General features: G+C 43.9%; 2 protein-coding genes across 2 annotated transcripts in view; both read right to left on the bottom strand.

Annotated features, from left to right (window-relative positions):
- Window positions 1–1493: 1493 nt before the first annotated feature.
- Window positions 1494–10243, bottom strand: pttg1ipb (PTTG1 interacting protein b). Its single transcript, XM_083777046.1, has 7 exons — window positions 10057–10243; window positions 9442–9494; window positions 9229–9337; window positions 8786–8900; window positions 4145–4210; window positions 3104–3150; window positions 1494–2269 (listed from the first exon to the last, which is right to left on the bottom strand). The coding sequence occupies exons 1-7, from the start codon at window positions 10151–10153 to the stop codon at window positions 2226–2228; spliced, it is 531 nt and encodes a 176-aa protein (XP_083633172.1). The 5' UTR covers window positions 10154–10243; the 3' UTR covers window positions 1494–2225.
- A 495-nt stretch (window positions 10244–10738) lies between these two features.
- myo10l3 (myosin X, like 3) overlaps window positions 10739–17115 on the bottom strand; it is a 79791-nt gene continuing 73414 nt past the window's right edge. Inside the window, 7 exon segments of the mRNA XM_083777461.1 lie at window positions 10739–12800; window positions 13293–13484; window positions 13596–14057; window positions 14164–14287; window positions 15525–15658; window positions 16176–16383; window positions 16637–16934. Coding sequence (XP_083633587.1) covers window positions 12696–12800; window positions 13293–13484; window positions 13596–14057; window positions 14164–14287; window positions 15525–15658; window positions 16176–16383; window positions 16637–16934 — 1523 coding nt within the window. The 3' untranslated portion in view covers window positions 10739–12695.

Here is a 17115-nt window from a genome sequence, read left to right as displayed (position 1 = left end):
TAATGGGAAGAAAGTGGAGGCAGGGTGTTGACAGCCGCCCGTCTACTTTCCAGCGAAGCTGCCAGACACTTAAGCACTTGATTGTACCGCCAGGTGTAACGACCTTGTGTAAGGCTCGTCTTGCAGCCGACCAGAATGTGTTTCAAGTTTTCTGGAGATGGACAGAGGGGGCATGTTGGGTCTTCTCCGTACCATTGACTGAGGTTCTGTGGTGATGGTAGGACATCGTAAGTGGCTCGCAGGATGAAGCTAGTTCGAAAAGCTTCCATGTCCCAAATATCCTTCCAAGAGAGCTTTCATTTCTCAACATCTTCCGAACACATCCATTGCCCTTGCTTTCCTTGTGAGACAGCCTTTGCACATCTTGCAGGCTGTTCTTCTCTGCGTACCTCCTCGACCACGAGACCACATCGCTGAGCTGGAGATGCCTTGTGAAATATATATCCTATGGTGCAATTCTAAATTGTAGTCTATGCTCATTTATTGTTCACACGGTCACATCAATGCCATACTTTGGTTGTTTTTTTGCACACTTAACAAGGTGTCTATAACGTATTATCTTACTTGTATACCTTGTATTATACATGTTTGTGCAGCATAAGTAAGCCTTGCCGAGCCATGAGGCCCATAGGGCAGGATCGAGCCTATCTCCTGTTTCTGTAGCATGAGGCAGCTTGATGTACAAGTACACCCCCTGGACATGACGCTAGTATGTCACAGGGACTTACCCCCAATCCAACCCTTGATGCTGAGTGGAGTGAGTGCCAAGCAGGAAGGAACTGGGTCCCATTTTTCAGAGTCTTTGGTATGATTCGGCCGGGGATCGAACCCCGACCTCTCAGTCCCAGGACGGGTGCGTTACACTCTAACCACAAGGCCACTGAGCTGTTTTTGGCCTACTTAAAAAGCGCTATATATTAAATTCCAGATATTTTAATTTGTAATTATTTAATGAATGTACTGTATGTTATTTTTATAAACATTGCACTGTCTGGTAGAATAGGCTACATCACTTTTCACTGTACTTGTATGAAAATGTGACAAATAAAACCTCTTGCATCTTGAGGTGTGTGGATGCAGATGTTAAGGTAAAAGAACAAATAAAACGGTCTACACAGATTGGATAAACACTGGTGGGTGAGGGGGGGGTGTGTGTGTGTGTGTGAGAGTGAGAGATCAATTTCAGTCAGTACCAGTCTTCATGGATCATTTCAGGTTATCCTGACTACATGCCACGCTGCTTTAGAGGACAGCATCCATATCTAAGTCTTCATGTGACCACCGCGCTCTGACTTAAGGTGCGTTACCTGTTCAAATCATATCAAATAAGTAACGGTAATGGGTCACGCACACCAAGACGCATGCATTTCAGTAATTTATTCTTGCATTTTGGACAGGAGACAAACGTTTCGGCTATCCAGCCTTCATCAGTATCCATATCTGAAACAGCCCTGTCAAAATGGCACCATCAGATTCAACGAATTTAGGCAGAATTTAGGCATTTAGCAGATGCTCTTATCCAGAGAAACATACAAAGTGCAAGATTGGAATAAACAGCATAAATTCTAGTCAGCAAACAGGGTAAGCGTCAAATAATAGTGCTACAAATCATTCATATCCGATTCAAAATATTTATCAACATTTAAATTGTACAAATTTAGTAGGAAAAAAACCCAAACTCAACACATGCATGTTAATAACAAGATTTACAGATACAGAAATTCAAATGCCTACAGTAGCTATCAAAAACACAAAGCAAAGATCGAAATGTTCTGGTGACATTGACATATATGTAAGTAAGCTAAATAACTAATCCGAAATAGAAACAAATATTTGTCGAGGCTATCATACAATATTCTCAGACAGGGCTCCAGTGTAAATATGATGAGATTAGCTGTTACATTCACGCATCACAATCTAAGCAAGCAACAAAAGTTATTTTTTGGATAACAGCAACAAAACTAACAACATAAAACCAATGAGAACATAAAAATGTTTGAGGCACAAAGTAGAATACTGGAGAACATGGTTAAAATAGAGTACACACTCTATTTGAAAAGATTCCCAGTGCCTTTTGTTTGGCTAAAATGCAAAAAACATTACAAAAAATCACAGTATATCATCTTCACATGCTACTTTTTGACAGTCTTTTGCAGTGGAGAAAGACTATGTTGATGTTACTAGTATTATTAAATAGGATGATTCAAAAGCATTACAAAATCTTCTCAATTGTTTTCCATACGGCTATAAGGATTACCCTTGGCCAGACCTGAAAAGAAAACACAGAACAAAATTAAATTGCAAATACAGTACTAGAGAAGAGTGACAGTATCATTATTTTAATATTATAAGGGGAGGAAGCATTACCATTTCTTTTAATGAACTGAAATGGTAATGCATATTAAAAACATATTTATCATTCTCCTTTTACAATAACATTTACAATAACTACAATAACTATAAATATATATAATATTTATATTTTGCTTTAAATTTGGCTTATTGATTAAAAAACATACAACTGCATGAGCCTATGAAATTGTTCTTTTGAGCATGTTATATCAAGGTCATTGCTGAAAAAATTAATTAGCTTGCCTTTGAGGTTGCTTTAAAATATAACTTTTCATGAGAAAGCAATCGTTAGATTTATTTGGAATAAGCTTTGTTAAAAAGTTACTGAAAAGACAAAACATTAGATTTTAGTTTAATTAATTTATTACAGCATTTACACTTATTGGTGTAAGATACATTTTACCTTTACAAACAAACACTTAACGGCCTGTTGCCTGTCTGCCTGTTTTACACACGCGCGCACGCACGCACACACACACACACACACACACACACACACACACACACACACACACACACACACACACACACACACACACACACACAGTATCAGATGCATATTTAAAAAATCTATATTATGTCCTGCATAGGAGTCCGTTTGGTTGTTTGTATTCTGAATTTCAGATAAGGGAGTTTATATTATTGTTTGTATAGAATGTCCCCTTTCCCTCCAGCAGGGGGCACTATATGTCAATACAGCTTCAAATGACAAATTTGCTTTTTTCAGATGAATGAAGAAAGATTCTCTCACCATATTTCTGCCTAATCTCATCATGTCTCGTCTTCATTTCTGTTCTCCTATTTGGACAAAAAACAAACACACATTGAACAACAACTACTGCAGGGGTTCTTGTGCCATGACACTAGTCATGGGGTGCCACAGAATACTTTGATAATATTTATAATGTATCAAACTATCAATATCTCTTCAGTTTAACCACTTAGACCCTCTGTAGTTTATAAAACAAACCTCAGTTGCGCTGTACTTTTGTTATCTGGATAAAATCTATTTGACGAAAATAGCAGATCTACAAGCTCACAATACATTTTGATGCATTGAGAGCTTGTAGATCTGCCATTTTTGGCAAATGTTCCACCCAGAATAGGGATGATGGCGTTCAAGTGGTTAAACGCCAAGTAAAAAGTTATTTTCAATCTGTCCTATAATCGAAACAGAAATTCTCTCAAGTTTTCCTCGTGACATACTGTCTCAAGGGGAAAGATTGACATATTTCCATACAGTAATATGACATAAACTGCTCTAGTGCAGTTGTTCTCAACCTTTTCAGGCTGTGACCCCCCAAAATAATAATTTGAACTGGGGACCCCTCAAAAGAACTGGGAACCACACCCCACCTAGACAAGCACTTGGAATTATAGGAGTTGGGGCATTACTGTACATTTAGTTCAACTCGGTTCCACAGACAAATATTATGAAAATAGGCAATCTACAAGCTCTAATGGTCTTAAAACTCTGAAAAGTCCTTAAATGTCCACTTCACTGTCATCTGGGGACACCCCCAAAACCATGTGGGGACCCTCCTGGGTGTCCCGACCCACAGGTTGAGAGCCCCTGCTCTACTGTATGTTCATTGTTCAACTGAGTCATGAGTGGAGAATGAAAATCTCTGGATACTAACTATAATATACTACACTAGTAGGCGTGGCTATAATAATGAATATCACTATACATGTTACCATTACTACTAGAAATAGAATCTGGCTTGAAAACCTCTTCATCTGGAATGTTTTTAATACAATGCTGACAACAATAAGATTAATAGCTATTCACCTCTCTTCTTGACGGTACTTCCTTGCCTGGTTTTGTTGTTCCGCCTTGGCATCTTCTCTCTTATCCCTGAAAGTTAAGAACACAGTAGCTGGTTACCTAACATTCTTATATTAAATGCTAGTTAGGGGTTCAGTTTCCGGGAATGTTCAGATAAGAGGCCGCTCTACCACCTGAGCCACTGCCACCCCTAATCTTACACATGGCAGAGGTTTGAAATAAATATGAAAAGGACTTAAAGGAGGACATAACTGGGCTTTCCCTCTCAATATGTGCCTACGCCGCACAAATAACATCCTACAGGACCAGTTCCACCAAGCACACCAATTTTTCCAACGTCTGCCTTCTGGTAGAAGATATCGATCCATCCGTTCCAGAACCAACAGACTGACCAACAGCCTTTACCCACAGGCTGTCAGGCTGCTGAATGAACAACCTGCCCCCCCCCTCTATTGTATTAAAAGGGTACTGAAAATGGACTTGGTATTGCACTTGTTAGGATCTGTCCCTCCGCTTACCTTGCCAGACCTGGCAACCTCTCCACAGACTGTCAGACCTGGCAACACTCACTTCCCCCTTCCACTCTACAGTCACATTCATTCCACCTGTGAACAATTCATCAATCAACCCTCCCCCTATAAGACTGGACTCGTTACAAACATGTTGGTCAGTTCATAGTTTGGTGTTGTCGATGTCCCCTGTGTGTTCCTGGTTCCGTGGTTCTCTGAGGTTTGATTTTTGGAATTATTGTTTGACTGCCTTGGACTCCCTTGTTTTTGCCTTTTTGCTATGCCTAGATTTTCTTTGTACTTTGATAAGTTTGGATTGTTTCCTGAGCTAGCATACAGCTTACATTTCTGTTTGTGTTCCTAGCTGCCTTGGATATAATAAATACTTTATTTACTGAAACTACTCTGCTCTTGCATTTGGGTTCAAATCATTCTGCATCGTAACAGTATGAACTGACCAAAATATGAACCCAGCAGAGCTCAGACTTTTCCACTGTAAAGTGGTGGAGTTTGAACATGTAGTTGATCAGCTCAAGGCCTCTCCTCCTAACCGGCGTGCTGGATTGCAGAGACAGATTTCTAGCCAGCAGCTTTGGTTTAAAGAGAGACCATGGGTGAGTCATTTTGTCCCCCATTTGGATGTGGTCCGTGGGAGGCTAAAGGACTTTGAGACCAGCTCTCAACCACATGTTTCCCAGCCGGCTCCTCACTTTGTTAGGGTAGGAGTGATGAGCCTGCGTCCCGCTAGCCTGGATGTTAACCAGCAGGGCACCCAGCCTATGGATTTTTTTCCCCTTTCCCGTGACTATGTTCCAGTTTGTTCTAATGAACAAGATCCCTTGTATGGCACCCGTCTGGCTCGGGGGGGTCCCCATTGTGTCAACAGGCGGGGGGGTGTCTCACTGGGTCTCCCAGTCACCAAGCCCACCCGACCAGCCTGTCCTGACGGTGTGGGAAACCGGGGGCCTGCTAGAAAAAGGCATGGCCGCCTACACCGCCAGGAACCACCGCCACACAGCCTGTCATGTCCAGCTGCAGTTCCGCCTGCAGCCCCTTCCCGTCCTGATGCACTCCCGCCTGCAGCGGTGCAGCCCCGTCACGGGCCAGCACTACGGCAGCGGGACCCCGGGGGTGTTTTTCCTGGGTGTGCAGCGTCTGCTGGGGTCCCGTCTCCAGAGCCTGCAGCATCCTCCTCGCTCCCAGTGACTTTGTCTCCGTTCCGTTTTCTGCCACTCCGCTCTCCATCTCCAGAGCCTGCAGCACCCTCCTCATCCCCTGGGTGTGCAGTATTCTCTGGGGTCCCAGCATCCTCCTCGCTCCCAGTGACTTTGTCTCCGTTCCGTTTTCTGCCGCTCCGCTCTCCATCTCCAGAGCCTGCAGCACCCTCCTCATCCCCTGGGTGTGCAGTATTCTCTGGGGTCCCAGCATCCTCCTCGCCTCCTGGGTGTGCAGCGTCCTCTGGGGTCCCGTCTCCAGAGTCTGCAGCATCCTCTTCGCCTCCTGGGTGTGCAGCGTCCTCTGGGGTCCCGTCTCCAGAGCCTGCAGCATCCTCCTCCTGTTCTCCGCCTGCAGTCCCGCCTGCAGCTCTGCCTCCTCCGCCTGCAGTTCCACCTGCAGCTCCGCCTCCTCCGCCTGCAGCTCTGCCTGCAGCACCGCCTTCTCCGCCTGCAGTTCCACCTGCAGCTCTGCCTCCTCCGCCTGCAGTTCCGCCTGCAGCTCTGCCTCCTCCGCCTGCAGTCCCGCCTGCAGCTCCGCCTGCAGTCCCGCCTGCAGCTCTGCCTGCAGCTCCGCCTGCAGTCCCGCCTGCAGCTCTGCCTGCAGTTCCACCTGCAATCCCGCCTGCAGCTCCGCCTGCAGTCCCGCCTGCAGCTCCGCCTGCAGTCCCGCCTGCAGCTCCGCCTGCAGTCCTGCCGGCAGCATCTCCGGCGTCGCCTCTGCCTGCAGCACCTCCGGCGTCGCCTCTGCCTGCAGCACCTCCGGCGTCGCCTCTGCCTGCAGCACCTCCGGCGTCGCCTCTGCCTGCAGCAACTCCGGCGTCGCCTCTGCCAGCAGCATCCTCTGCGGTCCCGTCTGCAGCGTTTTCTGAAGCCCCGCCGCTGCAGCTTGCCTCCGAGGCCCCGCCGCTGCAGCTCGCCTCCGAGGCCCCGCCGCTGCAGCTTGCCTCTGGGGTCCCGTCTCCTAAGTCTGCAGCGTCGTCTGCAGCTTCAGCTCCAGAGCCTGCAGCATCTCCTGTGGCTCCGCCTGCAGCACCCCTGGCGTCTCCTGCAGCTTCAGCTCCAGAGCCGGCAGCTTCTCCTGTGGCTCCGCCTGCAGCACCCCTGGCGTCTCCTGCAGCATCATGTCCAGCGCCTGCAGCATACCCGGCTCCGCTTCCACGGTCCTCCGCCTCGTCTCAGCCTCCAGGCCGCCCTCCGGACGGCACCTCCGCAGCCTCGTCCCGGCCTCCAGGCCGCCCTCCGGACGGCACCTCCGCAGCCTCGTCCCGGCCTCCAGGCCGCCCTCCTGACGGCACCTCCGCAGCCTCGTCCCGGCCTCCAGGCCGCCCCCCAGACGACACCTCTGCTGCCTCGTCCCAGCCCCCCGGACGTCCCCCTGAAGTCTCCAGCTCTGCCTCAGTTTTTCCCTCCTCCAGGCCCCCTCCACCCACCCTGCGCGTTCCTCGTTATGTTTGTTGGACGTCTGGTATCCGTCCCTTGAGGGGGGGGTACTGTTAGGATCTGTCCCTCCGCTTACCTTGCCAGACCTGGCAACCTCTCCACAGACTGTCAGACCTGGCAACACTCACTTCCCCCTTCCACTCTACAGTCACATTCATTCCACCTGTGAACAATTCATCAATCAACCCTCCCCCTATAAGACTGGACTCGTTACAAACATGTTGGTCAGTTCATAGTTTGGTGTTGTCGATGTCCCCTGTGTGTTCCTGGTTCCGTGGTTCTCTGAGGTTTGATTTTTGGAATTATTGTTTGACTGCCTTGGACTCCCTTGTTTTTGCCTTTTTGCTATGCCTAGATTTTCTTTGTACTTTGATAAGTTTGGATTGTTTCCTGAGCTAGCATACAGCTTACATTTCTGTTTGTGTTCCTAGCTGCCTTGGATATAATAAATACTTTATTTACTGAAACTACTCTGCTCTTGCATTTGGGTTCAAATCATTCTGCATCGTAACAGCACTATTACATTGCACCAGCACTATTGCACTTGGGTTATTGTACAGTATGGTTATTTATTTGATGCCAGTGGTGAAGCTCTAAACTGAATTTCGTTGTTTCATGCAAGCAATGACAAATAAAGATCTATCTATCTAAAGTTAAACCAACCACATAAAATAAAATAAATCACACCCACTAATCATCACCTTTCTTAATACAATGACTAATGCTTAATTTTTATTACATTTTTATTATTTTTTAAGGCTTCTCAGGAACTCACAGTATTAGTTTCAGAGAAAATTACCAGTGCAAATTCTGGCAAGCTAGCGGAGATGTCTGTAACAGCCTTACAGAACAACAGCCCATTGTGTTTTGTGTTTCTTTTTCGGATCCCGAACTAGATTTCATTGCAAACCATTTGTGACTCATTCTCATGTTCTCAGACACGAATTGGTGTGATTAATTAGCACTGTAACCTGACAGTGACAGCAACATGTGTCATTTTCTTTTGGCATTTCTGATGAATGGCAAGTTAAAGGTCCACTTCAACCCTTTTGCAACCAGAGTTTATTTTAATGATATTTAGGACACAAGAAACACTTTCCTGGGGGTTTTATGTGTGTAAATATGGTTTATTACATATTGTAGCCATGACGCCATGTTCATGACCAAAAACCTGTCATGAAATCAAAATGTGGTCTCACTTCCTTCCTGTACTACAAAGTCACACGTCCATGCAGCCTCCCCCCTCTTCACAAGGAGGGGAAGTGCACTAAAGCATTATCAGTAATCCAGTCAAACTGTAGTCAAACACACAGATGTCATTATCTTTCTGGCCATAGGGTGCAAATATCCAATTGTGCTACTGTTATCTACTACAGATACTATTAACATTGAGTGACTGCAGTTTCCAGCAGTGAAATGTCCCTTTAAGGACTAACAGAATACAGTATGACCTAATATATTGATGTAAAATGGCTCACCCTGCGGTCCTCTCACTCCTCTTGCAGCAGCAACAGCAGCAGCAGCAAACAAGGATGGCTATGACGATGACCCCAGCAAGCACTGACATGGATATGATCAAAGCCTGGAAGTTCACTGGAAAACACAGACAGATTGCTAATGTAAGTGACAAAAAGGAAGAGCGAGGAAAAACATCCATGAAAAGAAAATCGAATACAGATATATATATATATACATTTATTTACATATAATTACAATATTTTATGTAAATTAGTTGGCCCCATTCAGGATGTCCTATACAAATTAAAAAGGTGAGGTTTGTTTTCTCCTGAAACTTAGCTAGGGCATCCATATTATGATATTGGTGCGTACTAGTCGCTGTCAGTTGAAACGTTTGTATCAACATGTGGGTTTTATGGTTGTGTAGATGGAGGACTAAAAGCTTTGAGGATAGGAGTCTTACACCAGCATATCCCCCATCGTGCTTCAGGTAATGGACACAGATTGTGAGAAGGCAGGATGGTCCTCACAGGGTAATCAATGCATTGCTCAGTTGTTATGCACCACAGACACTGTAAGACACAAGGCAACTTAATTGTTACTACTGAGACTACTCCACAACAATCATGAACCATTGAGATAGGCCTCTACATTAGAGAAAGTTATAGAAACTCACAGTCAGAATCTGCAAGCATTCATCACAACTTGTGTTGGATCTCGAAGCACAAGCTGAAACAAATCACAATAATATAAATGTAAAGCCACTGCATTCCAGGCTGGTTATAAACAGTCAATGATTCCAGGGCCGGTAAGCCATACATGCCCCATTCTCTGTTAAACCTCTGTTTATTGGAAATGAAAACAAAGATTGTAGTCAGCACAGTGACTAGTTTATGATCTTCTTATAACACACATGACATGCAGCTGATTGTGCTTGTGGTAACTGTAGTACAGTAGCTTCAACTGAATTCAACCAACTTCAAATCAAAAGGACGTTGCTGTACTGGTAAAAAGCAACTTCAGTCAGAGAATGGATCCATTTGTTTACTTTTAGAGGCGAAAAACAAGCCCAGGCCAGCAGGCAGCAGCTGAAATCGAGTTTAATGTAATGACTTATTAAAGTAGCCTACGTTTTTGCATTGATTCTATCTATGTATGTCAAGTGTCAATGCATTATGCCAATCAATCAGAAGACAAATCTACACGATCCTGACCTGATGACCCTGATTGACAGACAGACAACAAAACTAAAGCAAATAGCACGTTAGCTATAAAAAGAAGGAAAACTTACATGGAGATGGAGGAGTCGATGTTTGGGCGTTAGCGAATGTGAGAGCCGAGACGAAAGAGATACATATCAAAGTCAAAACTGTACATAATCGGAACATTTTGTGTTTTGCTGAATTGGACGCTTCGTTCGATGATAAAAAACTTCACGTTTAAGTTCCAGCTCAAGTTGCGAGATCTCTCAGCTTCCGAATAGGGGTGGTACTGGACTGGTTATCAATAGCGTGACGTCACGTGCTCCTGGCTCCCACATCCAATAGCACCCCCACATCAGCAAAGTGAGTTTTTAAGCCCAATTCCCAAAGCACAAACCTGATCAGGCAAACCTGATACAATAATAAATTGCAGCACTTCGCATAGAATCTATGCGAAGTGCTGGTTCCTAATTTATTATTGTATTAAATAAAAATTGAGAATCACTGATGATCTATGCCATAGATCATCAGTGATTCTCAATTTTTATGTGAGTTGGGAACCCAATCTAGAACATTTTTGTTAAAACAGATTTGGTCCAGAATTCCTTACTATGTAGGTCGACACTCTGATCAAAATAATCTTGTTCTCCAGATAAAGGGTGAGGCTTATCAATCATTTTACAGGGGACCCCCTCAAGGACCCCTGGCAGTTGCCAGACTCCAAGTTGAGAACCTTCTATAAATAACAAGAAATGACACAAAAACGGCTAGTGAAATACAATAATTTATTAAAGCATCTTTAAATTCAGTTATAAAACATCATTTCTGATTTATTTCTTCAAAACAAGCATAACAAGTACAGTCATTGTATGGCAAGATAAGTTTCTGGTGTGGCCGCCGGCAGCTGACCAGATCCTATGTAATTGAGATTGGAGAGCAATGGAAGACTGAGACAATGGTGTGAGGTAATGATGACTATATAGCCTAAATGAATCACACTATTATCAAGGACTAGCATAGGCCTCCATCCTTTCTTTTGTCCAGTGGCCTGGGTGTCCTTTAAGTCAGGGGTTCTCAAACATTTTCATTTCAAGGACCTCCACGTTTATATTTATTTAGCACATTTACAAACTCACTGCGTGTCACATAGCGGCACGTTCTGAGCTTGTAGATTGGCTATATTTTAATAGCTGAAGTATGAAATAGTGGTTAAACCGATTGTGGTGAGATGCTGTATTAACACATTCTCTTGGGGACCACCTGGTGGACCCCTGGGGGCACGAGGGGGTCCCTGGCCTGGACCCCACTTTGAGAACCACTGCTTTAAGTGAACTATCCTCACCAGCTCAAACATAATGAAAAGAGTGATACAGTTGCGTATTGTAGACAATGTGACAGTTCTCTGATCAGTTTTACATCAACAAAAGCTTTCGGAAAAAGAACAAAAGGGACACATTTGCAACAACTCAAAAATGTGTTCATCTCAGGATCTAATGAATTCTGTGTCCCTGATTGTACAGATAATACGACAACATACATTAAATGGAACTGAGAGAATCTGTTCACTCTGAGTTTGACCTGTATTATATCATCTCAGCCTCTGTCACCCATTCCACTAATATTTCACAAAATAAATACCCCTCCCACGCATGCCCTTTGACATCATCCAAGACACGAAACTTCCTTCAGACAAAGAAGCACCAAGCAATATCCCGCTTGTTTCTCATAAACAGATCACACAGCAATGGCATGTCAAGAACAAACATCCAACTCTGTACACAAATAATAGACAATTCAAACAGTTCAATACTGAGTACTAGTTCTATAATCCTGATTTACAGGTAGAAGCACGATAGTTCAACTGTTGTAGTAAATGGCACCTTTAGTAAAAAAAAAACGCTCTAATACAGTGGTTACGCAGGTTACATTTCTTTGCTTGCTGACATAAGTCAAAGACTTAAAGGCATGTGTTTACTCTGAATGGGGCTGTGCTGGGTAGGCACATGTGTACATGGAAGCCCACATTTCATCTTCCATTTCTGAAAGGCCATATCTGAATGATAAAATAACAGACAAACAGTGAAGCAGTGAATTATTATATAAGGCAAGACAAGGAGATCATCTCCCTGGTATGATGATGACAGTCATATTGCCCGATAACCTGAGGAGAACATTCCAAAATGTTATTATTCTGTGGAAATACCACTCGAATAAGAGTGCTCAACATTGTTCAGATAATAGAATATTCGAATAGAATATTTGCCACCATGACAACCTATCTTCTGAACAACTTTTTCGGGACGGGGGCTTAAAAGCAAAACAAAACAGTTGGAAATCCAAACTCTTGTACATTTTGATAGATGTCTGATGCCCAAAATACATTTGAAGCAACATGTGAGAACTGACCAGTGTAAATATTGCGAACAAATAGCATGGTTATTCAGTCAGGAGACAGCAGGGAAGAAAAGCAATACTCAGTCAAGGCTTTTAAAGCTTTTAAATGTGCAGATGCTCAAATGTTCAGAATATTGGCATAAACACAGAGGGATATCCCCCTTTTTGTGTGTCTATACAAAATGACAGTCGTTCTGATCAATTTGACTAGTTTTCTACATAGCCAATGAAAAGCACGGAGACACTGTCTGTGGAGGTGATGTGGTCCTCTTGCCTTCATGTGATCCTTTTGGTTCAGATGTGACTAAGAACCCAGTGGGCCATGTCCAGTCCATCACCTGATCCAGTTGGTTCCATAGCTAGACACAGATCTCACACTGCACCGTTTCTTCACAATCATGTTTATGTAGGCTTTCATGATCTTGGTGATTTCTCCAACCTACAAATGAAATGAATTAGATGTTTTTAAATACATTATTTATTGTGCTTATCTGGATATAATATTCTGTATAACCAGTTCATACCCGCATTACCCGGGAGAAATGGAGACAAATGCATTGCGCTACTCTTACAGATTGTTTCTAAACAATAATATATTAATTAATATTACAACAGCCGCTAGTTTCAATATTTCAATATTTATTTTCAAAATGTGCACTTTCTAAAGGCCGTTAGAATAGACACCCCAACAGGCTGTCACTGTCACTGATAACGTCGTCCCATTGGCTACTGTAAAGTGCAGATCTATATCAATGATATGTCCTGCCCTAGCTGAATGTTTCCAGTCACATGATCTGTAGAATCAAATATGAGGATTTCTAATCATGCTATGGGGTCTTTAAAGCTTTAAAAATCCTACAGTTCTCCTGTATGTACTGGTTTGATTAATTTCTACACTGGTAAAATCAAGATTTACCTGTGGTGTCTTTACCTGTGGTGTTTCAAAGAACATCTCTCTCTCATCTACAGTGATCTTATAGGTGCAGGACTGTGGCGCGCCAAAGAAGATGATGTGCTCATAAGGGAACATCTCCAGAGGTTTGGGCTCTCCTCTCTTGTAGACCGACACATTCTCAGCACTCACACTCAGCCACAGGTCATGGGGGAAGCCTCCTTCTTTGCACTACAAAGAGACACAGACTCTGATCAGGCTCATTGTACCACGCTCACTAATAGGGCTTCAGCACAGAAATGGCACATTCCGAGTCACAATCGAAATATTCTTTAGATTTACCTCTACATCAAAGAGCGTGGATCCATAGCCTGGCCACTCTTTGATGATGGTCATGTACTTTAACATGGCCTGGTGCTGGTCTAAGCCTTGGAGGCGAGACCACTTCTCCAAGATGCTGGCCCTGGTGGCGGAGGTCTCCTCCTTGATCCACATCTCCAACATCTGCTCCTCCTCCATGCGTTGCTTCTTCATGGAGCCGGTCGTCTTCAGGCCCCGACGCAGGGTCCCGTCCAGGAAGCTGGTCCTCCGACGCTCCAGCGTGTGGCCTTGTTGTCCTGAGGCTCCGCCCGCCTTGGTGAACTGAAGGATTCGGTTGCGCAGGCGGCCCACAGGGTACACGTTGTCCAGACTCCAGCTGACCCGTGCCTTGTCGCCGTGCAGGAATTGCAGGCGCAGAGCAGCAAGGTGCTGCAGGGTCTCCTCAGGGGCGGGGAAGTGTCCGCTTGTTAGGCTCTCATGTGCCTGGAGGGTCAGTAGAGGAGTTAAATAATAATAATAATAATTTGAATGCTTAGTAGCATGTTATGTTTCAACCTGGGTAAGAGAAATTGCGGTAAAGGACCCTCACCTGCTCAAACATGAACGCAAACTCCACCCCTTCCTTGGGCATGCTCTCCACATCTAGGAAGCAGTAGAGTTTGAAGTAGAGTTTCCATTGGCCCTCATCCTCCACTTCCTCACTGCCAGCCATCCTAGTGGGGCAATACAGGGTAACAAATTGGTCAGCTGCGCATTATTTGTTTTGAGTGATGTGCTTTTATTCTCCCTTTGTTGGTAGCTGATCATTCCAACTCTTGACATCAAAATAGCAAGGTGTGATTGTGCAGTGATACAGCCAAATAAGGTATAGAGTGAAATAGTTCCAAAAGGCGCTGCAGGCCCCTGGGGTGCTATTTCATTTTGACAGCAGCACAGTTCTGACATAACTGCAAAATGAGTGTGATTAGATTGGATATAAATTAGTTTTCTCTTGCAAATTAAAATGTATGAGAGGCCTGCTAAATAAAGAATTACCTAATTCAGTCAATTATGTATTTTGTTCTGGCAGTAGTGGATATACAGTAGCCCCCTAAAAAGCGCTGCTCGATACTCGCTGTGTGGCACGCTACAAGTCAAAGTTGAGCTGTTCCTCACACCTACGTCCAGTGGTGTCAAGCTTGTAGAACGCAGTACTACACAGTGGTACCAAAAATCTGCGATGTGCACACGCAGGTACGGAATGGAACGGTGCACGTGTGTGCATGCTAGAACGCGTCCCCCTAGATTCAAGAGAAGATGGCGACACACCTAACCTCATGTCACCAGACTTTCCAAGACACGCCAAGTACCCAGTGATCTATTTACTGGCGGTGGGCGGGCCCCCTATTTTCATGCCGTGTCAAGTACCATGCCCAAATCAAATGGCAAATATACTTTGCATAACAAAAGGTTTAACTATTTAGTATTTATCTGAATGCACGTTCTCATACACAGTAAGCAGCACAGCATTATGGCTCCAGTAGGCTACTGCTTCTGTGGTGTTCTGCACGCAACAATAATGCCACCTCCACCATTTTATGTCTACTTTTGTGTTTGTGTGTCTAAAACTCTAATGCACAAAACTTGTGCGCAAGCAGAGCGTGCAAGTACTGCCAACTTCTACAAACTTACTGTAGCATGTCTTTGTAGCATCTCTTTACCTGAGACATGCTTTAGACATGCTAATAGCCATATACCAAACTTGAAACGTACCATAGCTATGTCACCATCAACAACCAATAATGGCATTCTAATCCCGACATACAGCTTACATACCCTCCTATCGGGGTTGTTTATGTTTATGTCATAGGTCTGCCTGTCTGCCCGGCCGGCCCTCCCATTTCTAAATTTTAGTATAGGACAAAGGAAGGTAATGTACCCCATGAGGTCAACACAGTATGTATCACATACCTCTCAAATTTGGCCAGAACATCAGCCACGATAACCCTGCTCTCAACAGCTCTGTCGATTGTGTTATGTTCAAACAGTGCAAACATGTTCCTGCTGTCCTCCATGGCCAGGCCTCGAATTAGCTTCTCCACCACCTGGACAGAGTGCAGAAGGCTGTCAATCACCACAGCATTTTCACCTCATAGGGTTTGCCGTTCAGAAACAAAATGTCTGGTGGTATTTTAGGTGCACAACAAAGTAGGTTATTATTAGTTAACAAAAATTAAAAAAAAACATTTTTGTTAACTGAATTAAAAAAGGAAAAGAAAAGTAATTTATAAACTTAATCTGTAACTGAATATTTTTTAAATGCTATCTTTTCTTGATTTTTTATTACACAATACTAGTAGTATTGTGTAATAAAAAAATCAAGAAAAGATTAGAGTATTAGAGTAGTATTATACTACTCTAATATTACTCTGGCCCTTCAATCCTGCACCTGACTTATTTGTCAGGTGCAGGATTGAAAAGGGCAGAAAAAACTAAGCGTCACAAAAACTAATAAAAACTAGCAAAACCACTATAATGGAAAATCCAAAACTATTATAACCTTGCGACAAACTGAAGTGCACCATCATCAATATTTTGGCAATGACTATATAGCCTGCCTACCTCTCCTGCAGTGGTGTGTGAGTTGATGGAGATCTTGCATGAGCCTCCTCCATGGCAGTAGACTGTTGTGGTCATTTCCTGTCTGGTAAGCAGTGCCACAATTTCCTCCTGTGAGGGAACATACTCCCTGGCCTTGGTCTTCTTCAGAGACTCACCAATAAAGTGGGAGAACATCTCGATCTCTGTGCCAGGGTACAGCTCCTTAATCCTTTGGAAACATCCATTGGTACAAAGAGTTTTCACAAAAGAACAAACTCTTATGTTTATACACTTATATCTATTCGGGTGTGCTGATTCCATTTCTATTTAGCTACAGTGTTTATATTATTATCTTCCTATCTGTGGATAGCAAACATGCATCAAGAGTCCACAGGTATTTTATCTTGGAATGGAAAAGGTGAATTGCAGAAGTATAGATTAAGTTCTGATTGTAACAATAAGGCAATGAGAGTGCTAAATACCTTTTGAGGTGAAATTTGAGGTAGCGCAAAATGCTTCTGCTGGGTAGGAAGGTGCAGCTCATGCAGGTGAGGAGGTGCCAGTGGGAACGGTTAGACGGACTGTTGGGCTGAGGGACGTGATTGCTCTGTTTGATCAGCTGACAGTAGACCTCGTCTCTCAGTGGCCGCAGGTCTTGGCAGGTCTGCAGGATACCCTGGATGATTGGCACCGGGTCTGACACTGCCTCCATCTCCTGCAGCGAGTTGAAGATCTTCACAGCCTCATCCTGCAGGCTGGCATAGCCCTTCTCCTTTTGCACTGACAGAGTAAAGAGAACGAGATGTGGTCAGAGGAAGAGAGAGAGGCAGTAGAACCAACAAAGACAATGTTTTTTCTTTTTCCTATGATGGCCCCAAGTCTTTTTGCCAGCTAACAAGATAAGGTGCCTCAGTCAGTACCTCTATTTTGTCCGATCCTGTAATAAAAACAACAGTAATAT

The sequence above is a fragment of the Protomyctophum parallelum genome, assembly GCF_964188405.1.
Source record: "Protomyctophum parallelum genome assembly, chromosome: 11".
NCBI classification, from domain to species: Eukaryota; Metazoa; Chordata; class Actinopteri; order Myctophiformes; family Myctophidae; genus Protomyctophum; species Protomyctophum parallelum.
This window is presented reverse-complemented; position numbering and strand designations above follow the sequence as displayed.